The 27,771-nt window shown below is 44.4% G+C and overlaps 1 protein-coding gene across 9 annotated transcripts in view; it reads right to left on the reverse strand.

Annotated features, from left to right (window-relative positions):
- The window catches only part of LOC129857827 (receptor-type tyrosine-protein phosphatase U-like), a 262,960-nt gene extending 237,988 nt beyond the window's left edge, over positions 1–24,972 (reverse strand). For 3 of the 9 annotated variants that reach the window (XM_055926449.1, XM_055926447.1, XM_055926444.1), the window contains exon 1: positions 24,474–24,970. In XM_055926449.1, the coding sequence (XP_055782424.1) occupies positions 24,474–24,543 (70 nt within the window). In that variant the 5' untranslated portion in view covers positions 24,544–24,970. Of the gene's footprint in view, positions 1–24,473 lie in introns of all 9 variants that reach the window. The other 6 variants (XM_055926452.1, XM_055926446.1, XM_055926448.1 and 3 more) reach the window with 5 other exon arrangements.
- Positions 24,973–27,771: the final 2,799 nt, after the last annotated feature.

The following is a 27,771-nucleotide window of genomic DNA, read 5'->3' on the forward strand; positions in this document are numbered from 1 at the left end:
ATGATGCCATCAAATCTATCTACAGTCCCCAAAGAAAAAAACATAACCCCAGTGAGATCAACAGATGTATGCCCTTGATGTGTGTGGCTCCATCAGTTTCTGGGAAGATGGGCTGAGCACTTCAGCACCCTTCTCAACAAGGGAAACCCAACAGTACACAACGCACTCAACGAGCTGCCCAACATCCCCCCTGTCCAGCAATTAGACTCTCCCCCGAGCTTTTCTGAGGGTTCATCAAGGTTCTCAAAAACAACAAGAGGAATCGCGGCTGAGATCTATAAGCATGTGTTGTGTTGAGTTGAGAGGAGAATGACTGCGTGGATGCTTTCACATACCTCCTCAATCGCTACCTTCCCCTCCTGATGAATAATATCTGGTCCTCGGAAGCCATATCTCATTTTCAAGAGAAAAGGTGACAGAGGAGAGGAGTATCCCTCCCCGCGGTTGCTGACAAAGTCCTAGCCAGGATTATGCTATATCGCTTGGCAACACATAATTGAAAGCATCCTTCCAGAAACCCAATGTGGCTTCAGACGCGACTGCAGTACCACCGATATGGTATTTATGGTAAGGCAGGTGCAATAGAAGTGCAGAGAGCAGAATCAAGATCTGTACCTTGGTTTTATCGACCTCTCCAAGGCTTTCACCACGGAAAAACCACAAGCTCCTTCCGTCAAAGTTCCTCAAAGTGCTCCGGCAGTTCCATGTTGGAATGCAAGCCAGAGTGTGCATTGGTGGTGATCAGGCAACCCCATTCAATGTTGAGGTTGAAGTGAAACGAGTTTGTTTCCTCGTCCCTGTCATCTTCAACATGTTTCTCACTGCAGTCACTCTCCTCTCACATAAGTCCTTGGGTGATGAGGACGGAGTGAGCATACAGTTCCACCTGGATGGCAATCTTTTCAAATTTCTGACACCAAAGAGCTCAACACATCTTTGAACTACAATATGCAGACGACCGTGCTTTTCTCGCCCACTCACCAGAATCCATGCAGCATTTCTAAATGTGGTCTCCTCCATCAACATCAACATAAAAAAGATGCAAATCATTGTGCAACAAGTCACACCCATTGAGATATGTCCACATCGATGGGCAACAACTCGAAGTCGTACCTCACTTCACCTATATCGGCAGTGTCCTGTCCCCAACATGCAGCATTGACAATGACATCCAGGTTTGTGTGGGACTGCATCTGTGGCCTTTGGTCGACTCAAATCCAGAGTATTCCAAGAACAGGAACCTGGCAATACCCACTAAGACCGCAGTCTACAAGGCAGTGCGTTAATCCACCCTTTGTAGGGCTCTGAAGCCTGGACACCGTACAGAATGCACATTAACATCCTTGAGGCCTTTAACACCCGGTGTCTTCAACGGATCCTGGGCCTAACATAGGGTACCCTACATCGACAGACAAACCCAAACCATGAGCATTGAAGCGTTTCTTGCTCAGAGACACCTGCATATGATCCGCATTCCCCAGAAGATCCTCTATAGCCACCTGAAAAATGGAAATCTGCCCGGGGACAAAATAAATGCTTAAAGGACCACAGCAAGACCCTCTTGAAGCGGTGTGAGATCCAGCCTGTAAACATGGAGTGACTGGCAACAACCACCGCCATACCTGGCATTCCACCTGCCACCTGGGTGTCACACACCTCAAGGACACAATCACAGAGATGAGAATTGAACTGCGAGGGCAACGGCATCAGTGTGCAACAGGGGCACCACTCTCTGGTATAGAACTCACCTGTCCCTCATGTGGCAAATGCGTGGGTCTCGAATTGGCCTGCACAGCCACATGCAATGGCACAAACAAAACCCCCTCACAACAAACATAAATCGGGGGCAAAGTCAACAGTGATGGAAAACCATAAGCAAGTAAGAGTGCGAGCGTCAGGACTATTACCCACATCAGTTGCAATGTAATTATAGACGGTTCCCAGGCTAATACCTGCTCATTATGTTGTAGATCATAAAACCTAACTCAGTACAGAGACGCCAAAGTCCCAGGTGTCAGACCTCCCTCAAGCACTGCTAGACGAACACACACACAGTATACACACAAAACAATAGTTCCAGGTGTGAGCTGCGTCCTCAGTACCAATGTCGCCATCTAAACTCAGTTAGTGTAATCAAGTTAATGTGATGCTGGAGCTGGCTAATGAAGTCACCTTCTCCCATAACCTAAGGGAGTGGAGTTATGACTTTGTCGTGGGCCTTTCAAACTCAACGTGTGTTTTTTACCCTGTAGCCTTAGGGAAAACACACCTTCTACCCCTTCCCTGAAACACTGGGACATATTACCCACGGACAGACAGGAGAGAGAGCGCAAGAGGCAGAGAATGAAATAGAGAGAAAGAGAGAGAGATGGAGGGGGATAGACAAAATGTGGGGATAAAGGACCAAGAGAAATAATGTATCGCTGGGCTCCTGTATTTCATCAGTTCAACAGCACTGTAGAAACTAAGACAGGCTTCCTGCCTCGCAACCCCATGACAAATGCCTAGACAGCACGCGACTATCAGTGTGTGTGAGAATCTTCCTCACACACTTCTTCACGACACAAACTCAGACATCCATGCACAGAGACAAGAGTCAGACCCAGACATGTATCACAAAATAACTGAAAAGAATGGCTTCAGAATATCCCTCCAGTTTGTGTGTGTCAGGTCCAAAGCCCCCAGACAGAACCCATCTTAAATCCTTCAGCAGCAGAACCTCTGGCGCAATTGGGACTCACTGGACTGGGCTAAATACCGAGGACTCACTACTGAATGGGCCTGCTCCCCAGCCAGGAACCTATTTAGCTAGCCCCACAGGAAATCAACATTCTAAATACCACACTGATAGTGTAGCCAATGATGTGAGGCCAGGGAGCGCCCGTCATTGAGGTAAAACTTGCCCCAGTTAATCCTGTCCCTGCAGTGTAATGACAGCTTAAGCCGACCATTCATGATTCCCCTCCCCTTCCTTCCCGCACCCGCTACCACCACCCTCCAAACCCACCTTCTCACCGACATATCAACTCAGAGTCAGACTCAGCCTCCCTATTCCGTTTCGGCTCAGGGGGAAGGAATTAAATTGTCTGGAAGGACATTTTCCCTTTTCCTGTATAGTGAATAAAGCAAAGTTAGCCAGAGAGCCACAAAAAACACATTCCTGTCTGAATGGTGTTGTGTTCTGTTATGGCACAATTACCTCAAAGGTGACTCTGTCAGGGCACCACACTGTACAGGTCCTCTGAAGGGATAAGGTTAGTTAGGGGATTTAACAGATCAGTCATGGAAAACAAGCGCCACCTCTCTCTGAAAGTTTTTTTGATCTTTCAATTCTCTTTCTATCCATCCCCCTTTAAGGTTTATGTTACACAATGCTGTGATTCAGTATTTTTTCTATTTTATCATTTACCTTTATTTAAAACTTCTTATGGCTGCAGTCCCAGTAACGGGACCGATATGACAACAGCCAGTCCAAGTGCAGGGCGCCAAATTCAAAAACCAGAAATCTCATAATTAAAATTCCTCAGACATTCATGTGTTTTATATCATTTTAAAGGTAATCTTGTTGTTAATCCCACCAAAGTGTCCGATTTCATATAGGCTTTTCAGCGAAAGCACTACAAACGATTATGTTAGGTCACCACAAAACAACAATAATCACAGCCATTTTTCCCAGCTAAAGATAGCTTCACAAAAACCAGAATAGAGATAAAATGAATCCCTAACCTTCGATTATTTTCATCAGATGACACTCATAGGGCTTCATGTTACACAATACATGCATGTTTTGTTTGATTAAATTCATTTATATAAAAAAATCTGAGTTTACATTGAGGCTACAAGATTCAAATGCAAAAACATCAAGTGACTTTGCATAGCCCATCGTTTCAACAGAAATACTCATCATAAATATAGATGATATACACATTGAATTATAGATGTACCTCTCCTTAATGCAACCGCTATGTCAGATTTCAAAAAAACTTTACGGAAAAAGAATTGCACGCTATAATCTGAGACGGCACTCAAAAACAGCATACCACAGCTGCAAAGATGGCGTCACTATGAACAATAAAATACATGATACATATTCCATTACCTTTGATGATCTAGATCAGAAAGCACACCAGGAATCCCAGGTCCACAATAAATGTTTGTTTTGTTCGAAAAAATCAGTTATTTATGTCCAAATACCTTCTTTTGTTAGCGCGTCTGGTTTACATACCAAACGCTAATTCTGGTCAGCGTTATATCGGACAAAAACTTCAAAATGTGATATTACCGGTCGAGTATTCGTTCTTGTCTGCGTGAGCAATGGAACGTCAGTGTCTTGCATGAAGAAAAGGCATGATCAGGCTGCTTGATGGACACCTGACTGATTCTGCTCTCATTCTCTCCCACAACATCATAGAAGTCTCATTGGAATTTCTATTGATGGTTGACATCTAGTGGAACCCCTAGGCAGTGCAACATCATTCATAACTCAATTGGATTTCTTAAGGGACTCTGGTGAATACAGACAAGCTCAGATTTCTGACTTCCTGTTTTGATTTCAACTCAGGATTTAGCCTGCCAATATGAGTTCTGTTAATCTCACAGACATAATTCAAACAGTTTTAGAAACTTTAGAGTGTTTTCTATCCAATACTAATAATAATATGCAAATATTAGCAACTATGACTGAGGAGCAGGCCGTTTGATATGGGCACCTTTCATCCAAGCTACTCAATACTACCCATTCAGCCATAAGAAGTTTTAACTAGCTATAGGAGAGGATTCATGACATCATGGAGATGTTCCAGTATCTGGACTGTTCTCCCAGAGGTAGTGAGCAGAATCAACACATGGTTAATTAATAGACGTGTGTAAGCAGAATGGGGGCTGAGCTCAGGTGAATGAACAGAGGGTCAACATGGAGTTAATCACTAGACATGTAAAAACAGAGCGTAAGCAGAAAATGTATGCCTGTGCTATTGTAGGTCTGAGGGAAGTCATTGCCTGGTCCTGTGACTAGCTTTAAAGCATGTGATTGTATTGTATATGTATGTCTGTGCCATTACAGTCTTGGGGAGAGCCATTGTGTAGTCAGTCCTATGATTATCATTGGACAGACACCTGCATTATGTCTGTGTCTTCTTTTTTGTATCATTGCTATGGATATGCCACCAATAGAATCTGTAAACAACCAAGAATTGATACAGAAAGATAATGGTGGCAAGAGGCCAAGGGGTGTTAATCATCTACATAGAGGGGAGTGACCATGTGTGTTATCTGAAAGTGGAAACCTATAAAGCCTGAGGTCTATAACAAGAGAAGGCAGTTGTTCACTGGAATTGCTCGGCTTCTGTTACTTTTGTAACAAAGTATTTTTGAATACTTTATATCTGAGAAATATTTGATTCAATATTTCCATGACATAGGCAAGTCAGTTAAAATGTGGAGATGGAATCTCATAGAGGATACTGTATGTGTTTAGCACTGCCCACAGGGCCTGACCTAACCAGTCCACAGAGAGACCAGGGATCCATGTGAAACCTGCATCCATCACACAGAAAGGCCTGAAGTAGCTGTTTTGTCTCATGAGAGTGTGTCGATTTCATATTTCACTGTGGTGGTATCTCAATACAGAATGATAAAGGGCAGCTCTATAGCCCAGACAATGTCATAACATGATCATGCAACACTGGTCTTTGACCTTTCTATGACTTTACTGACCTGTACATACATGAGGGTGAGCCACTGCGCTGATCACGGTCAAGAATCAGAATATATTCGATGACTTATAAAGAAAAAAACTGCAGTATAAAACTTTTTACAAAATAAGCCAATAAGCTAAAAAGAAACACATGCGAGAGAGTCTCTTCCCTCTAGGTAGAGGTGAGAAGTAGTAGCACTAGAAGCATCCGTCTTGCAGACCCTCTTTTTGCTGCTTCAGGGAGAGAAACACAGATCATGTGTATTTCAGATGAGGGATCTTTCCTCAGTGGTGTATAGTACTTAGTAAGTCGTTTTTTTGAGTACCTGTACATTACTATTTATATTTTTTACCAATTTTACTTCACTACATTCCTAAAGAAAATAATGTACTTTTTACTCAATACATTTTCCCTGACACCAAAAGTACTAGTTACATTTTATCAAGACAACATCCCTTATCATCCCTACTGCCTCTGATCTGTCGGACTCACCAAACACAAATGCTTTATTTGTAAATTATGCCTGGGTGTTGGAGTGTGCCCCTGGCTATCCATAAATAAAAAAACAAGAAGATTGGGCTGTCTGGCTCGCTTAATGTAAGGAATTTGAAACTATTTATACTTTTACTTCTGATACTTAAGTATATTTTAGCAATTACATTTACTTTTGATACTTAAGTATATTTAAAAACAAATACTTTTATTGAAGTAGTATTTTACTGGTTGACTTTCACTTTTACTTGAGTCATTTTCTATTATGGTATCTTTATTTTTACTGAAGTATGACAATTTAGTTTTTCCACCACTGGTATTATTTTGGCTGTGAAGCAGATGGTGGAATGTATCAAATAACTCAACTCAGCAAAAAAAGAAAACATCCCTCTTTCAGGACTCTGTCTTTCAAAGATAATTCGTAAAAATCCAAAAAACTACACAGATCTTCATTATAAAGGGTTTAAACACTGTTTCCCATGCTTGTTCAATGAACCATAAACAATTAATGAACATGCACCTGTGGAACAGTCGTTAAGACACTAACAGCTTACAGACAGCAGGCAATTAAGGTCACAGTTGTGAAAACTTAGGACACTAAAGGAGGCCTTTCTACTGACTCTGAAAAACACCAAAAGAAAGATGCCCAGTGTCCCTGCTCATCTGCGTGAACGTGCCTTAGGTATGCTGCAAGGAGGCATGAGGACTGCAGATGTGGCCAGGGCAATAAATTGCAATGTCCGTACTGTGAGACACAATGTCTGTACAAGGAATCCACAATCCCTCTGTCAGTGCTCAGACTGTCCGCAATAGGCTGAGAGAGGCTGGACTGAGGGCTTGTAGGCCTGTTGTAATGCAGGTCCTCACCAGACATCACCAGCAACAACGTTGCCTATGAGCACAAACCCACCGTCACTGGACCAGACAGAACTGGCAAAAAGTGCTCTTCACTGAAGAGTCGCGGTTTTGTCTCACCAGGGGTGATTGTCGGATTCGCGTTTATCGTCGAAGAAATTAGCGTTACACCGAGGCCTGTACTCTGGAGCGGGATTGATTTGGAGGTGGAGGGTCCATCATGGTCTGGGGCGGTGTGTCACAGCATCATCGGACTGAGCTTGTTGCCATTGCAGGCAATCTCAACGCTGTGCATTACAGGGAAGACATCCTCCTCCCTAATCATGTGGTACCCTTCCTGCAGGTTCATCCTGACATGACCCTCCAGCATGACAGTGCCAACAGCCATACTGCTTGTTCTGTGCGTGATTTCCTGCAAGACAGGAATGTCAGTGTTCTGCCATGGCCAGAGAAGAGCCCGGACCTCAATCTCATTGAGCACGTCTGGGACCTGTTGGATCGAAGGGTGAGGGCTAGGGCCATTCCTCCCAGAAATGTCCGGGAATTTGCAGGTGCCTTGGTGGAAGAGTGGGGTAACATCTCACAGCAATAACTGGCAAATCTGGTGCAGTCATTGAGGAGGAGATGCGCTGCAGTACTTAATGCAGCTGGTGGCCACACCAGATACTGACTGTTACTTTAGATTTTGACCCCCACTTTGTTCAGGGACACATTATTCCATTTCTGTTCTCAGATGTTGAATCTTATGTTCATACAAATATTTACACATGTTAAGTTTGCTGAAAATAAACGCAGTTGACAGTGTGAGGACGTTTATTTTTTTGTTGAGTTTATGTTAATTGTCTTGTCAATAATTGTAGTTTAATAAGCAGCACACTTTCAATATACACTGCTCAAAAAAATAATGGGGAACACTTAATGTCACGTTCCTGACCTGTTTTCTGTTGTTTTGTATGTGTTTAGTTGGTCAGGACGTGAGCTGGGTGGGAATTCTATGTTGTGTGTCTAGTTTGTCTGTTTCTATGTCAGCCTAGTGTGGGTTCTCAATCAGAGACAGATGGTAGTCGTTGTCTCTGATTGAGACTCATATATAGGAGGCTTGTTTTGTGTTGGGATTTTGTGGGTGTTTGTTACCTGTCTCTGTGTTTGTGTTCTGCACCAGATAGGTCTGTATCGGTTTTGCACATTTGTTATTTTGTAGGTTGTTTGTAGTGTTTCACTTGTGTTTGTATTAAACATGTTTAACACTAGCCGCGCTGCATTTTGGTCCTCTCCTTCACACCTGGAAGAAAACCTTTACAGAAACACCCACCAAACCCGGACCAAGCAGCGTGGCAACGGGCAGCAGCAACAGCAGCAGCAGTACAAGGAAGAATGGACATGGGAGGAGATTCTGGACGGAGAAGGACCCTGGGCAGAGCCAGAGGAGTGTCGTCGTCCCAAAGCGGAGCTGGAGGCATCAAAAGCAGAGAGGCGGCATTATGAGGCGCTTGCAAGGCAGAGTGGCTGGAAACCCGAGAGGCTCACCCAAAAATTTCTTGGGGGGGGAGGCTAAAGGGGAGTGTGGCGAAGCCGGGTTGGATACCTGAGCCAACTCCCCGGGCTTACCGTGGAGTGAGAGGGCGTCGTACTGGTCAGACACCGTATTATGCGGTAAAGCGCACGGTGTCCCCAGTACGCGTGCTTAGCCCAGTGCGGGCTATTCCACCTTGCTGCACTGGGAGGGCAAGGTTGGGCATCGAGCTGGATGTCATGAAGCCGGCCGAACGTATCTGGCCTCCAGTACGTCTCCACGGGCCGGCGTACATGGCACCAGCCTTACAGGTGGTGTCCCCGGTTCGCCTGCATAGCCCAGTGCGGGCTGTTCCACCTCGCCGCACTGGCAGGGCTTCGGGGACCATTCAACCTGGTAAGGTTGGAGAGGCTCGGTGCTCAAGAGCGCGTGTCCTACTTCACGGTCCGGTATATCCGGCGCCACCTTCCCGCCCCAGCCCAGTACCACCAGTGCCTACACCACGCACCAGGCTTCCAGTGCATCGCCAGAGCCCTGTTCCTCCTCCCCGCACTCGCCCTGAGGTGCGTGCCCTCAGCCCGGTACCTCTAGTTCCGGCACCACGCATCAGGCCTATAGTGCGTCTCAGCCGGCCAGAGTCTGCCGTCTGCCCAGCGGTGCCTGAACTGCCCGTCTGCCCAGCGGCGCCTGAACTGCCCGTCTGCCCAACGCCGTCTGAGCCGTCCGTCTGCCCAGCGCCGTCTGAGCCGTCCGTCTGCCCAGCGCCGTCTGAGCCGTCCGTCTGCCCAGCGCCGTCTGAGCCGTCCGTCTGCCCAGCGCCGTCTGAGCCGTCCGTCTGCCCAGCGCCGTCTGAGCCGTCCGTCTGCCCAGCGCCGTCTGAGCCGTCCGTCTGCCCAGCGCCGTCTGAGCCGTCCGTCTGCCCAGCGCCGTCTGAGCCGTCCGTCTGCCCAGCGCCGTCTGAGCCGTCCGTCTGCCCAGCGCCGTCTGAGCCGTCCGTCTGCCCAGCGCCGTCTGAGCCGTCCGTCTGCCAGGAGCCGCCAGAGACGCCAGCCAGTCAGGAGCCGCCAGAGACGCCAGCCAGTCAGGAGCTGCCAGAGACGCCAGCCAGTCAGGAGCTGCCAGAGACGCCAGCCAGTCAGGAGCTGCCAGAGACGCCAGCCAGTCAGGAGCTGCCAGAGACGCCAGCCAGTCAGGAGCTGCCCTACAGTCATGAGCTGCCCTTCAGTCATGAGCTGCCCTCCAGTCATGAGCTGCCCTCCAGTCATGAGCTGCCCTCCAGTCATGAGCTGCCCTCCAGTCATGAGCTGCCCTCCAGTCATGAGCTGCCACTCAGTCCGGAGCTGCCACTCAGTCCGGAGCTGCCACTCAGTCCGGAGCTGCCACTAGTCCGGAGTTGTCCCTCTGTCCTGGGCTACCTCTCTGTCCTGGGCTACCTCTTTGTCCTGCACATTTGTGGCCTGCTGGAGGTCATTTTGCAGGGCGCTGGCAGTGCTCCTCCTTGCACAAAGGCGGAGGTAGCGGTCCTGCTGCTGGGTTGTTGCCCTCCTACGGCCTCCTCCACATCTCCTGATGTACTGGCCTGTCTCCTGGTAGCGCCTCCATGCTCTGGACACTACGCTGACAGACACAGCAAACCTTTTTGCCACAGCTCGCATTGATGTGCCATCCTGGATGAACTGCACTACCTGAGCCACCTGTGTGGGTTGTAGACTCCATCTCATGCTACCACTAGAGTGAGAGCACTGCCAGCATTCAAAAGTGACCAAAACATCAGCCAGGAAGCATAGGAACTGAGAAGTGGTCTGTGATCACCACCTGCAGAATCACTCCTTTTTTTGGGGTGTCTTGCTAATTGCCTATAATTTCCACCTTTTGTCTATTCCATTTGCACAACAGCATGTGAAATGTATTGTCAATCAGTGTTGCTTCCTAAGTGGACAGTTTGATTTCACAGAAGTGTGATTGACTTGGAGTTACATTGTGTTGTTTAAGTGTTCCCTTTATTTTTTTGAGCAGTGTATATGCATATATTCCCATAATTTTATTGAGTTCTCCACGATCTACAACTAACCCTATTTTAATGAGTTGTCTTTGAAAAGTACTACTTTGGACATCAGAGTGCCTTGTCTGATTGTTTCAGAATATTCATTTAATCCCTAAAACATGCTTTTCTAAGGCCTCATGCTACACAGAAAGAATTCTACTTTTGTCATACCCAACTGCATTCATGTTAGCAAAGGGCTAACCTGGTCCCTAGCCAGGTTAGCCCTTTGTGTAGCTATCTCAGGATATTCAGCCTTTGTTTTTAATAGAGAAGTTTGGCAGAGATTAAGTTCTCAAACATACTTTTAAGGCCACCGTCATTTGCAACCTCAAGGAGTTGATCTTCTTCCTGCACGGATATGGACAATTCACCAGAGACGCTCACAAATGGGTCGCAGATCCATTCCTTCCCACTTCGTGGGCCTTTGGCGGTTGGGAAGTGACATTGGAAGTTAGGTGATCACGCACCAGCTGGGAGAAAGACGGCCCAGTTTCAGTCTCTCCCAAAATCCCTGCTAACGTTTGGAACATGTCAAACATGCCCTTGTCCACTCGCCATCCCCACAGTTCCAGTTTGGATTTCAATGCAGCCACTTTATCTGCCAACTTAAAGACAGTTGTCATTCTCACCTGAAGTGACAGATTGAGTTCGTTGAGCTGGTTCAATATGTCGCACAGGAAAGCGAGTTTGCGACCCATTCCTCGTCATTGAAATGAGCTGCCAGTGGTGACTTTTTCTGAAAGAAATCTCTGCAGCAGCTCTCGTAACTCAAACACTGTGGCAAGCGATCTCCACATAATATACACAGGGGGCTTGGAGCATGTGAGTGACTTGTCGCAATGAAGCCATATTTTAGGTAGGACTCATCATATTTTCCGTTGAAAAAGGTTATCTTTTTTTTGCAGTCTCGGGCTCTGCTGTCTCTGCATTATCGACATCGTCGTTGGCCCTTTTATCTCCTTTACTGTAACGGCAGCCTTCCTCCTCTTCGTCTGAAGAGGAACTGGAGCAGGGATCGGACCAAGACGCAGCGTAGCTCGGGTTCAACATGATTTAATAATGACGATTAAACAGTGAACACTTACAAAATAACAAAATAACAAACGTGGCTTACCGATACAGCTCTATCTGGTGCAGAGAAAACACAGAGACAGGAAACAACCACCCACAATCCCCAACACAAAACAAGCCACCTATATATGATTCCCAATCAGAGACAACACAAAACATCTGCCTCTGATTGAGAACCATATTAGGCCAAACATAGAAACGGACAAACAAGACACACAACATAGAATGCCCACCCAGCTCACGTCCTGACCAACACTAAAACAAGCAAAACACATAAGAACTATGGTCAGAACGTGACATTTACCCCTTCCTGAAGAAGCTCTCCAGCGATGTTTGTTTGTTTTTATTCATGTCAGCTAACGTAGCTAGCTAGTACAAAGTTGGTCGGGCAACCCAGCACACGCAGACCGTGATGAACTCACGGCACGCGCATTAATCAAATCAAAACAAATGAATTTATATAGCCCTTCTTAGATCAGCTGATAGCATTACTCAAGTTCAAAATCTGTAAACTGTTGTGGGCATGACAGAGATATTAGAGTGGTGAGAAAAAGACCAACAGACCGCACCAAGTTGTGTAATTACTGCACAAATAGCCACAAATAGCCTATATCAAATAGTATATCATTATTTTATTTTACAGATGTTTTTTTTTTTTAAATACATTTATCCTTTCCGTGCGGCCTGGTAGCAAATATGGTTGGGGACAGCTGCTATAGGCTGTCTTATCGTTGTTGGTGATCAGGCCTACCACTGTTGTGTCATTGGCAAATTTAATGATAGTGTTGGAGTCGTGTCTGGCCATGCAGTCATGAGCGAACAGGGAGTACAGAATGGGACTGAGCACGCACCCCTGAGGGCCCCCCGTGTTGAGGATCTGCGTGGCAGATGTGTTGTTACCTACCCTTACCACCTGGGGGCAGCCCGTCAAGAAGTCCAGAATCCAGTTGCAGAGGGAAGTGTTTAGTCCCTGGGTCCTTGGCTTAGTGAGGTTACTATGGTATTGAACGCTGAGCTGTAGTCAATGAATAGCATTCTCAGGTAGGTGTTCCTTTTGTTCCGGTGGGATAGGGCAGTGTGGAGTGCAATAGAGATTACATCATCTGTGGATCTGTTGGGGTGGTATGCAAATTGGTGTGGATCTAGGGTTTCTGGGATAATGGTGTTGATGTGAGCCATGACCAGCCTTTCACAGCACTTCATGGCTACAGACGTGAGTGCTACGGCTCGGTAGTGATTTAGGCAGGTTACCTTAGTGTTCTTGGGCACAGGGACTATGGTGGTCTGCTTGAAACATGTAGGTATTACAGACTCAGTCAGGGACAGGTTGAAAATATCAGTGAAGACGCATGCTCGGAGTACACGTCCTGGTAATCCGTCTGGCCCTGCGGCCTTGTGAATGTTGACCTGTTTAAAGGTCTTACTCACATCGGCTGCGGAGAGCGTGATCACACAGTCGTCCAGCTGATGCTCTCATACATGTTTCAGTGTTACTTGTCCAGAAACAAGCATAGAATTAACTTAGCTCGTCTGGTAGGCTCGTATCACTGGGAAGCTCGTGTCTGTGCTTCCCATTATAGCCTGTAATAGTTTGCAATCCCTGCCACATCCGATGAGTGTCGGAGATGGTGTAGTACGATTCGATCTTAGTATTGACTATTTGCCTGTTTGATGGTTTGTTGAAGGGCATAGCGCGATTTCATATAAGCTTCCGGGTTAGAGTCCTGCTCCTTGAAAGTGGCAGCTCTACCCTTTAGCTCAGTGCAGATGTTGCCTGTAATCCATTGCTTCTGGTTGGGGTATGTACGTACACAATGCACTTATTGATGAAGCCAGTGACTGATGTGGTGTACTTCTCAATGCCATCGAAAGAATCCCAGAACATATTCCAGTCTTTGCTAGCAAAACAGTCCTGTAGCTTAGCATCTGCTTCATCTGACCACTTTATTATTGACCCAGTCACTGGTGCGTCCTGCTCTAATTTTTTTCTTGTAAGCAGGAATCAGGAGGATATAATTATGGTCAGATTTGCCAAATTGAGTACGAGGGAGAGCTTTAACGCTTCTCTGTGTGTGGAGTAAAGGTTGTCTAGAGTTTTTTTCCCTCTGGTTTAACTTCTCTGGGGTAGCGGGCAGCATTCGGAATTTTGGATGAAATGCATGCCCAAATTAAACTGCCTGCTTCTCGGGCCCAGAAGATATGATATGCATATAACAGATAGATTTGGATAAAAACACTCTAACGTTTCCCAAACTGTTAAAATAGTGTATGTGAGTATAACAGAACTGATTTGGCAGGCAAAAACCTGAGAAAAATTCATTCAGGAAGTCGTTTTATTTTTTTGTTTTGTAGTTTTCTATTCAATGCCATTACAGTATCCATTGACTTAGTACTCAAATTGCAGTTTCTATGCCTTCCACTAGATGTCAACAGTCTTTAGAAATTGTTTCAGGCTTGTATTCTGAAAAATGAAGAAGTAAGCGTAGTCTGGATGAGTGGACCCTAAAGTGTCACAGAGATTTTTCATGCGCGAGACCGAGAGAGTGCGTTTCTTGTTTACCTTTTAAATTGACTACGTTATTGTCCGGTTGAAATATAATCGATTTCTATGGCTAAAAACAACCTGAGGATTGAATATAAACATCGTTTGACATGTTTCTATGAACTTTACAGATACAATTTGGATTTTTTTGTCTTCCTGTTTTGACTGCGTTTGAGCCTGTGGATTATTGAAGAAAATGCGCAAACAAAACTGAGGTTTTTGGATATAAAGAGACTTTATTGAACAAAAGGAACATTTATTGAGTAAATGAATGTCTGCTGAGTGCAACCATATGAAGATCATCAAAGGTAAGGGATTAATTGTATCTCTATTTCTGACTCGTATAACTGTTCTACTTGGCTGGGTATTGTTTGTAATGATTTGTCTAGTGGGCTATGTTCTCAAATAATCGTAAGGTATGCTTTCGCCGTAAAGCATTTTTTAAAAATCTGACACACAAGAAGTTAATCTTTAAACCTATGTAAAATATGTTTTGTTTTCTGAATTTTTATAATGAGTATTTCTGTATTTGAATTTGGCAGCCAGCAGTTTCACTGGCTGTTGAAGAGGTGGGACGCTAACGTCTCACGTACCCAAGAGAGGTTAACATACTGGTAGAAATTAGGTAAAACAGATTTAAGTTTAAGTCCCCCGGCCACTAGGAGCGCCGCCTCTGGATGAGCGTTTTCTGGTTTGCTTATGGCCGTACACAGCTCATTGAGTGCGGTCTTAGTACCAGTATCGGTTTCTGGTGGTAAATAGACAGCTACGAAGAATATAGATGAAAGCTCTCCTGGTAAATAGTGTGGTCTACAGCTTATCATGAGATTACCTCAGGCAAGCAAAACTTCTAGACTTCCTGGTACACGGTCATTTTAAATTAAATCTATTATTCTGTGCTCTGGCACTCTCAAACCAGAATGCTCTGAACTGTGTGGTGTATAGATTGCCAGAGTGAATTGACGAGTGCACCCTAAGTCACTGGTGAGTGGTGACGTGTGTGCTTCGGTGCCATTTTTTGATGGCAAAAAACTTTCTCACTCTTAACCGAGTGTGCTGCCTGGCAGTGTTTCATAGCGAATCATGTTATAAAACATGTTGCGGCAGGACACAATATTCTCGCAAATGGGTTTAGAAAGTTGGAATATTGAGTGCCAGTTGGGATACAAGTGCTCAATTCAAATTTTGACTAAAAGAGTTGTAGACTCAAGTGATCACATCATGATCACTATCGAACACATCAGCAAGTGGCCACTCCATAAAGGGATTAGGGGCCGAATGTTCTTTAAAACAACATAACATTGGCGACGTGTTGTCTTATATAAACAGATATGAGACGGTTATCTCACTGTCTGTAGGTTCTGGCTGTCTTGATCATATCGAGCACAATCAGCACAACTGTTTCGCCGTGCATGACAAATCTACCATCTCGTGATAGTGGGCAAGATTGTAATCCAAAACCAACCCTCATGTAAATCGGGGTGAACTCGGTTACACAAATCTCACCCAGTGGTGGAAAAAGTACCCAATTGTCATACTTACGTAAAATTAAAGATACCTTAAAAGAAAATGACTCAAGTGAAATAAAGTCAACCAGCAAAATACTTTTGGACTTTTACTCAAGTAGTATTTGGTTTGAAATACACTTAAGTATCAAAAGTAAATGTAATTGCTAAAAAATACTTAAGCATCAAAAGTAAAAGTATAAATAATTTCAAATTCCTTATATTAAACAAACCACATGGCACCATTTTCTAGTTTTTTTTATGTATTTACATATAACCAGGGGCACACTCAGACATTATTTACAAACAAAGAATGTGTGTGTTTGGTGAGTCCGCCAGATCAGAGGCAGTGGGGATGACCAAGCATGTACTTTTGATAAATGTGTGAATTGGACCATTTTCCTGTCCTTCTAAGCATTCAAAATGTAACGAGTACTTTTGGGTTTCATGAAAAATGTATGGAATAAATAGTAAATTATTTTCTTTAGTAATGTAGTGAAGTAAAAGTAGTCAAAAATATAAATAGTAAAGTACAGATACCCCCCAAAAAGTATTTTACTTAAGTGCTTTACACCTCCGATCCTACCTAATTAGGGCTGTGACGATTATGGAATTTTGGGTAACGATTAATTGTCATGGCAATGGTGATTGTCACAATTGAAATGAAGCTTCTCCTCCCAATGGTGCTGTTCTGCGCATAAAATTACTACCAACTTTACCCACTTCATGTAAAAATTAAAAACTGCTATTGGGTCAAATATACCTACTTGAAGTTGAAACCCCTAAAATGTTATTAGACAAATATGAAGAAAAAATAAATAAATCACGGTTATTGTCCATATTTGTTTGTTATAAAATTATACGATAATTGTGCTAGCCCTAATCCTACTTACACTGGAATAAATGACTAATAATCGATGCCACATAGGCCGTTTTCAACCAGATAAGTAAATTATTACGTCCAGTTGCTCTTTAATGATACAGGATCCCTATCCAGCACTTTCACCCCTCACCTCCTCTGCTCTGTCAAATGGGAATAGGATAGAAATCTGCTCGCCATCTGTCCCTCATCATACCTCTGTATGCTGTCGGCTAAGTGGCATAATCTATGCCAATTGTCCTGTGTCACATCTCTCATTTTCCGAAGTGTGCCGAAAATTCTCACCTATTTCAATGTTGTGAGACGTTAAGACAGTTTCGAGATGAGAAGGGGTATGAAGCGGCACACTTAGTCTAAATGACTGCCTAGTGAGAAGGTGCTCTTATTATTAGAGCAGAGCCACTGTCTTCAACACCGGCAGCAACATCAGTTATTGCTGGCAGGACATGCAAGAACATCCACACAAACAGACAGGCAGACAAACAGACACAGCGTCATTATTCCTAAGCAGTTTGCTTGAAAGATGAGTGGAACCCCTTGACGCCAGTTAAATCAGAGTTTGTTCTGTTAGGTGACCTAAACTGGGATATGCTTTACACCCCGGCAGTCCTACAATCTAAACTTGATGCCCTCAATCTCACACAAATGATCAAGGAACCCAACAGGTACAACCCTAAATCCGTAAACATGGGCACCCTCATAGATATTGTCCTGACCAACTTGCCCTCCAAATACACCTCTGCTGTTTTCAATCAGGATCTCAGCGATCACTCCCTCATTGCCTGCATCCGATATGGGTCCGCGGTCAAACGACCACCCTGCATCACTGTCAAACACTCCCTTAAACACTTCTGCAAGCAGGCCTTTCTAATCGACCTGGCCCGGGTATCCTGGAAGGATATTGACCTCATCCCGTCAGTCGAGGATGCCTGGTCGTTCTTTAAAGTAATTTCCACACCATCTTAAATAAGCATGCCCCTTTCAAAAATGTAGAACTAAGAACAGATATAGCCCTTGGTTCACTCCAGACCTGACTGCCCTCGACCAGCACAAAAACATGCTGTGGCGGACTGCACTAGCATCGAATAGTCCTCGCGATTTGCAACTTTTCAGGGAAGTTAGGAAACAATACACGCAGTCAGTCAGGAAAGCAAAGACTAGCTTTTTCAAAACAGAAATTTGCATCCTGTAGGTCTAACTCAAAAAAGTTTTGGGACACTGTAAAGTCAATGGAGAATAAGAGGCTATGTAACACTGTCACCACCGATAAATCCACGATAATCGAGAATTTCAATAAGCATTTCTCTATGGCTGGCCATGCTTTCCTCCTGGCTACTCCAACCCCGGCCAACAGCTCCGCACTCCCCGCAGCTACTTGCCCAAGCCTCCCCAGCTTCTCCTTCACCCAAATCCAGATAGCAGATGTTCTGAAAGAGCTGCGAAACCTGGACCCGTACAAAATCAGCTGGGCTAGACAATCTGGACCCTCTCTTTCTAAAATGATCCGCCGCCATTGTTACAACCCCTATTACCAGTCTGTTCAACCTCTCTTTTGTATCGTACGAGATTGGATTTTTCCCTAAATATTGGAAAGCTGCCGCGGTCATCCCCCTCTTCAAAGGGGGTGACACTCTAGACCCAAACTGTTACAGACCTATATCCATCCTGCCCTGCCTTTCTAAAGTCTTTGAAAGCCAAGTTAACAAACACATCACTGACAATTTAGAATCCCACCGTACCTTTTCTGCTGTGCAATCCGGTATCCGAGCTGGTCACGGGTGCACCTCAGCCACGCTCAAGGTACTAAACGATATTATATCCGCCATCGATAAAAGACAGTACTGTGCAGCCGTCTTCATTGACCTGGCAAAGGCTTTCGACTCTGTCAATCACCACATTCTTATCGGCAGACTCAACAGCCTTGGTTTCTCAAATGACTGCCTTCTCAAATGACTGCCTTCACCAACTACTTCTCAGACAGAGTTCAGTTTGTCAAAGCGGTGGGCCTGTTGTCCAGACCTTTGGCAGTCTCTATGGGGGAACCACAGGGTTCAATTCTCGGGCCGACTCTTTTCTCTGTATATATCAACGATGTCGCTCTTGCTGAGGGTGATTCCCTGATCCACTTCTACGCAGACGACACCATTCTGTATACATCTGGCCCTTCTTTGGACACTGTGTTAACTAACCTCCAGACGAGCTTCAATGTTATAAAACACTCCTTCCCTGGCCTCCAACTGCTCTTAAATGCTAGTAAAACCAAATGCATGCTTTTCAACCGTTTACTGCCCACACCCTCCAGCCTGCCTGGCATCACTACGCTGGACGGTTCTGACTTAGAATATGTGGACAACTACAAACACCTAGGTGTCTGGCTAGACTGTAAACTTTCCTTCCAGACTCATATTAACATCTCCAATCCAAAATTAAATCTAGAAGTGGCTTCCAATTTTGTAACAAAGCCTCTTTCACTCAAGCAGTCAAACATACCCTCGTAAAACTGACTATACTACCGATCCTCGACTTCGGCGATGTCATTTACAAAATAGCTTCCAATACTCTACTCATCAAACTGGATGCAGTCTATCACAGTGCCATCTGTTTTGTCCCCAAAGCCCCTTATATCACCCACCACTGCAACCTGTATGCTCTAGTCAGCTGGCCCTCGCTACATATTCGTCGCCAGACCCACTGGCTCCAGGTCATCTATAAGTCTATGCTAGGTAAAGCTCCGCCTTATCTCAGCTCACTGGTCACGATAACAACACCCACCCGTAGCAGGTGCTCCAGCAGGTATATCTCACTGGTCATCCCCAAAGCCAACACCTCCTTTGGCCGCCTTTCCTTCCAGTTCCCTGCTGCCAATGGCTGGAACGAATTGCAAAAATCACAGAAGCTGGAGACGTATTTCCCTCACTAACTTCAAACATCAGCTATCTGATCAGCTAACCGATCGTGGCAGCTGTACATAGCCCATCTGTAAATAGCCCACCCAATCTACCTACCTCATCCCCATATTGTTTTTATTTACTTTTCTGCTCTTTTGCACACCAGTATATCTACTTGCACATCATCATCTGCTCATCTATCACTCCAGTGTTAATTTGCTAAATTGTTATTTCTTCGCTACTATGGCCTATTTATTGCCTTACCTCCTCACGCCATTTGCACACAATGTATATAGACTCTTTTTTTCTATTGTGTTATTGACTAAACTCTTGTTTTTTCCATGTGTAACTCCGTGTTGTTGTTTGTGTCGCACTGCTTTGCTTCATCTTGGCCAGGTCGCAGTTGTGAATGAGAACTTGTTCTCAACTAGCTTACCTGGTTAAATAAAGGTGAAATAAAAAAAATAAATGCATGCTGTGTATCCACTCATGTTTCTCTTGGGAGGAGCTTTATTGTGTGAATTATAAAATACGCACTGAATATTATACTCTACATGTTTAGCTTAGATACTCGCCTCAGAGTCCACTGGGTATGTAGGCATTTTGGGTAAATTTTTCAAGATGTTAATTTGGTTCAAGTCTATTACAAAAAGTCCAAGACAAAAGGTTGCAAATCATTACAGAAGAAAAAGCTATCAATGTTGTTTTTGGAACCACAGAGGTGAAACATTTCCACCACGAGCCAGACCAACCAACGTCTGTAGGGAGAGGACAAGAGAGCGAGGAGGGAGAGGGCGAAAGAGCGTGGAGGGAGAAGGGAAAAGACAGAGAGGGAGTGATTTTGTCATATAGAGTGACAGGCGGTTTTGTCTCAGAGCGGGTACCCAGTGTGGTGCTATAACCCCCTAGGTGTCCCCCAGACCATCCTCCTCCCATCCTCCCCAGCCATGTGTGATTAAGCAGTGTGCTTTTGAGAGGAGTGCTGTGCTCTGCTCTCCTGTCTCTGCTCCCCTTCCCGCTGATATATAATGTGGCAGGGCTACGTGGATGGGTGCCAGACCCCGACTGGGTTACTCATCTTACAGGCAGCAGAAAATCAAACTAATCCATGGGTGTTTTATGAATTTCAGCTTAACACCAAGTGCTGTGATTTGTATGCCCAGTCGAAGGCAGGCATGCTCTTCGCAAGGCGTCCCATTCATCTTCCTCTCGGTCTCTTTGACTCTCAGCTTATGTTTAACCTCTGCTTATTCTATATAGCCTGAGTAGTTTCAAATCAAATCAAATTGTATTTGTCACATACACATGGTTAGCAGATGTTAATGCGAGTGTAGTGAAATGCTTGTGCTTCTGGTTCCGACAATGCAGTAATAACCAACGAGTAATCTAATCTAACAATTTCACAACAACTACCTAATACACACAAGTGTAAAGGAGTGAATAAGAATATGTATATAAAAATATATGAATGAGTGATGGTACCGAACGGCATAGGCAAGATGCAGTAGATAGTATCGAGTACAGTATATACATATGAGATGAGTAATAGGGTATGTAAACATATAAAAGTGGCATTGTTTAAAGTGGCTAGTGATACATGTGTTACATCAAGATGGCAAGATGCCATCATGGTTTCTGAACCATGCTTGTAACATTGTAGTTAGGCTACAGTAACCTATAATTCAGAGGGAAGGGGCAGGTAGCCCACACACACACACACACACACAAAGATTTCCAGCTGGCTGGCAGACGCTGGAATAAGATTCTGCGTGACAGAGTGAGGGCTTTGCATAGGCGCTTTATTGTGATTTTTGTGGATCTGAAAGAAATGCCTGGAATATAAAAGAAAGTTATTAACCGGCTCCCATGCTTTTAAACAAGGGTAGGCTGTAATTGTAAATAAGAATTTGTTCTTAAGCATGTCCCAGTTTAGGTCACCTAAATGCACGAGCTCTTAAGATAGACGGGGGGGGGGGGGGGCAGTCAATTCACATATGGTGTCCAGGGCACAGCTGGGGGCAGAAGGTGGTCTATAGCAAGCGGCAACGGTGAGAGACTTGTTTCTGGAAAGGTGGATTTTAAAAATTAGAAGCTCAAATTGTTTGGGCACAGACCTAGATAGTAAGACAGAAATCTGTAAGAACTGGTTGTCTAGTATGTTCAGAACAGAGAGTAAAAGGAGCATAGATTCAAGGCATAATGTACAGACAAAGGTATGGTAGGATGTGAATACAGTGGCGGTAAACCTATGCATTGAGTGACGATGAGAGAGATAATGTCTCTAGAAACATCATTTAAACCAGGTGAGGTCACCACATGTGTGGGAGGTGGAACTAAAGGGTTAGCTAAGGAATATTGAGCAGGGCTAGAGGCTCTACAGTGAAATAAGGCACTAACCAAAACAGCAAAACAGCATATTGACATTAAGGAGAGGCATGCGTAGCCGAGGGATCATAGCGGTCCAGTGAGTAGCTAGGCGGGCTGGAGACACGGCCATTCAGACAGCTATCGGGCCGAGGCTAGCAAGCTAGCAGAACGGCCTTAGAGGGACGTCGCGATGGAAGAAATCTGTTGTAGCCCCCTCGTGCGGTTACATCGGCAGACCAGTGTAGTAAAAGGGTCCAGGCCAATTGGCAAAATAGGTATATTGATGGGCCTCTTCAGTTAACAGTCCGATATGCTCTAGACAGCTAGCGGGCCGCGGTTAGCAGATGGGCATTCAGGGACGTCGCAATGGAGGAGCCTGTTGAAAAAAAACCTTGGGCAGATTACGTCGGTTGTCCAGTCGTGATGGATTGGCGGGGCTCCATATCGGCAGTAAAAGGGGTCCAGGCCAATTGGCAAAATAGGTATTGTAGCCCGTGGAGTGGCTGATAGACCTCTTCAGCTAGCCGGGATATGTGCCCAGCATAGGCTAGCTTCAGGTTAATTGGTGCTTGCTTCGTGACAGAGACGTTAGCCAGGAGTGGCCACTCAGATAGCAGATAGCGAGCTGCGATGATCCAGGTGTAAAGGTTCAGAGCTTGCGGTAGGAATCCAGAGATATGGAGAAAAATAAGTCCGATATGCTCTGGTTTGAATTGCGCTGTGCAGACTGGCAAGAGCTGTCCGGGCTAAAGGTTAACTGATGACTGCTAGCAATGGCTAGCTGACTACTAGCTAGTAGCTAGTTAGCTGGCTAGCTACTGTTGGGGGTTCCAGTTCTAAAGTTGTCACGTTCCTGACCTATTTATGTTAGTTTGTTATGTGTGTTAGTTGGTCAGGACGTGAGGTTGGGTGGGCATTCTATGTTTTCTGTTTCTGTGTTGGTTTTGGGTTGCCTGGTATGGCTCTTAATTAGAGGCAGGTGTTTGGCGTTCCTCTAATTAAGAGTCATATTTAGGTAGGCGTTGTCACAGTGTTCATTGTGGGTGATTGTCTTCCGTGTCTGTGTAATTGTTTGCACCATACGGGACTGTTACGGTTTGTTCGGTTTGTGTAGTCTAATTGTCCTATTCGTGCGTTCTTCTTGTTTTTATGTAAGTTCGTCGTATAGGTCTGTCTACACCGTTTTGTTGTTTTGTTAGTTTATACAAGTTCGTGTCTATGTTAAACGTTTGTAGCCTGTGTGTGCACATCGTTTATTTAGCTTCACGATCGTTTTCTTGTTTTGTTAAATAAATATGTGTTCAAACTTCGCTGCCCCTTGGTTCCCTCAATACTCCTCCTTTTCGGTCGAAGAGGAGGAGGACCGCCGTTACAAAAGTAAAGAAAATAGTAGATCCATACCACATTGGGTGAGGTGGATTGCAGGAGAGTATGTTGAAGTTGAGGTTAAGAAAAATATAAAAAAAAGATATGCCAAAAAAAATATATAAAAAGATAAATACACGGGAAAAGACGAAGACAAAGGTTTTATACACATCAGTAACGGCTGTGGCTGAAATAGCTTAAATCCACTCATTTGAATGGATGTCCACATACTTTTGTATATATAGTGTAGGTGTTCCTCCAGGTGGGAGAGTGTAATAGACAGTGTAATAGAGATTGCGTCATCTGTGGAGGCTGTATGCAAATTGGAATGGGTCCAGGGTGTTTGGGATGATGGTGTTTAAGTGAGCCATTACTAGCCTTTCATGGCTACAGATTTGAGTGCTATGAGGTGATAGTCATTTAGACAGTTATCTTGGCGTTCTTGGGCACATAGCCTATGGTGGTCTGATTGAAACATGTAGGTATTACAGACTGGGTCAGGGAGATGTTGAAAATGACAGTGTAGACACTTGCCAGCTGGTCAGCACATGTTCTCAATCAAAGCATGATTTTCCCTCAGCAGTCTGCATATTTCAATTAGATATGAGGCTTTAAAACAGAACTCAACACAAAACATCGGTAAAGCTGTATCCACATTTACACGTTGGAATGCAATTTCGGGAATTTAATGTCCAGAAATGTTCATCTAGAATTAGAGTAGCAAAACATATGAAGAAGTTATCATGACAGGGTAGCCGACGCACTGTTTGAATAGCCTACTTAAATATTGGAAATATTGGCTATAAACGATTAGGCGAATTTACTAATAACATACCCTAGACTACCCGTCCCTTTAAATATGGTAAAGTTATAACAAAAAGCGGAATGTGAGGTGGATTCTGATCTGTTAAGCAGAGGGTCAAGTCTTTCTCAAAACAGTGAGCCACAAAACAAGCACTGTCCTCAGATTCGAAGCAATCTAATGTAACACATTTTCATAAGTTGCCTATTCTTATGAAAAGCCCCTTATCTCGCATCTTGACAGTTCAGTAAACCCTCTTCATTATCCAATAAATCGAGCCTTCCGTTGAATAGCCTTCAGTCGCCTATGAATAAAGTTAACTGCGGAAAACATACTGCGACACCTTTCACACCCCCTTTTCAGGATCAATACATTGATGTAAAACTCTCCACCATGGATGCATCGCTTCCCAAGTGCGCAGTGACTTGAAAACAGGATGAAATGGCTCTTTACCTGTTGGTCCCTCTATGCCTTCGGCGTAGATTTGAACGGCCAGGATCAGTAGAAATGCACAGTTGTTCATTGTGCTGTTTTAGTCCAGTTTGGAATAGATGCAGAAATAATTTCAGTGACTCCGGGAGGACCGATGTGCAAATTGTGGACTCCAGCCTATCGATTCCCTAATTCTTTCTGAAACGTAGTTGCGAGACAGCAGCAGTAGTTCAAGACGTGCTTACTGACGTCAGGATAAACAGTACAGAACATTTTCACTCTTCAGCCAAGCACACGTTCTGTCTCGATATGTGTGTGATTAAAAATATGCGACGGACGCCTCCAAGCTGCACCATCTTGCAACTATTCTGGAATCTAAAGGTTTTTCTGAGGTAAGACTGAACTCACTACATGTCTCTCACTCTCTGTGTGTGTGTGCCTCACCAAGCATTCACATACATCCACCTAGTCTCTTGCAACAGCGTAGTCTCCATAAAAACTGATTGGTGCTGAGGTTATCCACCTGATGATCTCCCAAAAGATGTCACACCAGATCCACTCTGACCTGTGACTCAAAGTAGCCTCAACAATGGATTCACTGGTGGCTTTATGATCAAAGGTGAGATGAGCAGATCTGCAAAAATGGATACAGTCTGTCAGTCTATCTGCAGAATGGGAAACAGATTAATTATCCTAACAGCTTCACAGGTTGAGTGGATAAGGCAAATCTTTTCAGCACACGACAAAAGACCAGGTACCTTTTGAGCCATGAATAGGTGTACCTTGTGCGGAGCCGACCACTTTGGCTGGCTGCTATGTCATTACTGGGGAAGTGGAAGGGACATAGATATCCAAATGTTAATCCATCTATCAATGTAAATGTACTCTGTATAGCTCAGTCTCTATGACATTGTACTGTGTAGGCTATGGGTATGTGTGACTTGTTCAGAGGTGCATATCTCTACTCCATAAAGGATACACACAGATAAAAATACACCTTATGGAACAGCGGAGACTGTGAAGAGACACAGGCACAGATCGACGCACATATACACACGTACACATGGATATTTTGTTGTAGATGTATGGTGTTAGAGGGCACACAATGTGTTGTGAAATGTAATGTAACGTTTTTATTTGAATATAACTGCCTTCATTTTGCTGGACCCCAGGAAGAGACGAGAAAATACAAATTAGAGACTTTAACAGATCAGCTTTTGGGGATTCATAATAAATACAAAGACAAATATACAAATACATTAGTTTATGGGAGAATCTCAATTGCATACTCCTCAGGTCCTCTCTCCTTGCCACCTCCTCAAAATCCATTGGAGGAGAAGGTCAGAGGGGAGGGGCTTTCTCTTCCAATATGTTTTGAGAAGGAGGCGAGGAAAGAGGAGAGAGGACGCGAGAAGTATGCAATTGAGATTCTTCCAATGTGTTGTTCTGAAGAAGAAGATCCCTGCATGTTACTGATCTGTTAAAGTCTCTAATTGAAGTATTTTCTCTTGTCTGGTCTGTTTTCTGATTGAAAACCATTGTTACATGTTCCATCAGGCATTTTAGTACTTAGCTAATCCTGCAATACAGGTTAAGGACACTTAAATTCGGACACTTGGTCTGTCACTCTTACTGGTCATTCACCTGACATCCATTTTCAAACATGTCATTGATTCAACACAAAGCCATGGACACTGATCATTTTGTGAGTTTAATGTACCATTAAGTCAGCCATGATGGCACGATTAGATTAGTTCATTTGCCAGCCGACTTGTTTGCATACAGCAACATGCATTAAGACATTGCAATGTGATTTATTTATTCCATTATTTATTTTATGAATTGCCAGATAGTGTCACATATAAATGGTGTCCTCACATATTTATGCTGGAATTATATGGGCCTTGTGACTCATAATTCAAGATAAATATTTTAGGAAGCCGCAAAGTGCTGACAAGGCAACAGCATCCCAATGGGCACACCACATCATTTCAACGTGGTAATATTTGGTAGAGAAGTTGATCAATGAGATTTCAACCTTTACTCACCACTCAAAAAGACAGTAAACAGTTATTTAATGTCAGTACTATCGAGTTTAAAAACTGTCCACAGATCCTCAAAAGGTTTTACAGCTGCACCATTGAGATTATCCTGACGGGTTGCATCACTGCCTGGTATGGCAGCTGCTCGGCTTCCAACCGCAAGGAACTACAGAGGGTAGTGCGTACGGCCCAGTACATTACCGGGGCCAAGCTTCCTGCCACTCATTACCTCTATAGCAGGCAGTGTCAGAGGAAGGCCCTAAAAATCGTCAAAGACTCTAGCCACCCTAGTAATAGACTGTTTTCTCTGCCACCGCACGGCAAGCGGTACCGGAGCGCAAAGTCTAGGTCCAAGAGGCTCCTAAACAGCTTCTACCCCCAGGCCATAAGACTCCTGAACATCTAATCAAATGGCTACCCAGATTATTTGCATTGCCCACCCCCCTGGAACGCTGCTGCTACTCTGTCATTATCTATGCATAGTCACTTTAATAACTCTACCTACATGTACATATTACCTCGACACCGGTGCCCCCACACATTGTCTCTGTATCGGTATGTGACAAGTAAAATTTGATTTGAACACAGTTTGGACATCATTAAACACTGTGGCCCCAGAACGCCCAATTGGATCAAACCACCATTTGCAGGCTGTTTCATCATTCACTTTGTTGTCCCGCCTGAACATTACAGCCGTTGGATTGGATTAAACAGGGTAAACAGACTTACACCCCTGCCGACAGCGACATCTCTGGGCCTGCAAGGGGAGCTCCCATCCCAGTCTCTAATGTAGTTAGCCGGGGATGGCAGATGAGCGATGGATTATTCTGCAAATGATTCAATTTGACCAAAGGAGCAAAGTGAATGTCAAGCTAACATCTAGAATCATACCTGGGTGATGCATGGCAGCCATTTTGCACCTTAATAGTCCAACCACACCACAAATTGACTTAGTCACTTTGATTGGGAGGTTGGATTCAAATCTACAGCACATCTCAGATGAAAACAAGGGGGAATCAGGGACTCCAGACAGCTCCAGTCTCTGTGTAATATACAGTATGCTACAGGTTCCATTGGGAAACACTGAATTAGGTTACATCAATGTCACAGGGCTAAGCCATCTCAAAAACATCATGACATCAGACCTGTGTAGGTAGTGTAGTGCTGCTCACATAATCCATACATCCACACACTTTATTCCATTTTTTGTTTACAGTCGGGAAAGGCTTACTGACTAGTGGCTGCTGTTTTTTGACAGAACACTATAGTCTGAATGG

The sequence above is a fragment of the Salvelinus fontinalis genome, chromosome 6 (genome assembly GCF_029448725.1).
Source record: "Salvelinus fontinalis isolate EN_2023a chromosome 6, ASM2944872v1, whole genome shotgun sequence".
Classification (NCBI taxonomy): domain Eukaryota; kingdom Metazoa; phylum Chordata; class Actinopteri; order Salmoniformes; family Salmonidae; genus Salvelinus; species Salvelinus fontinalis.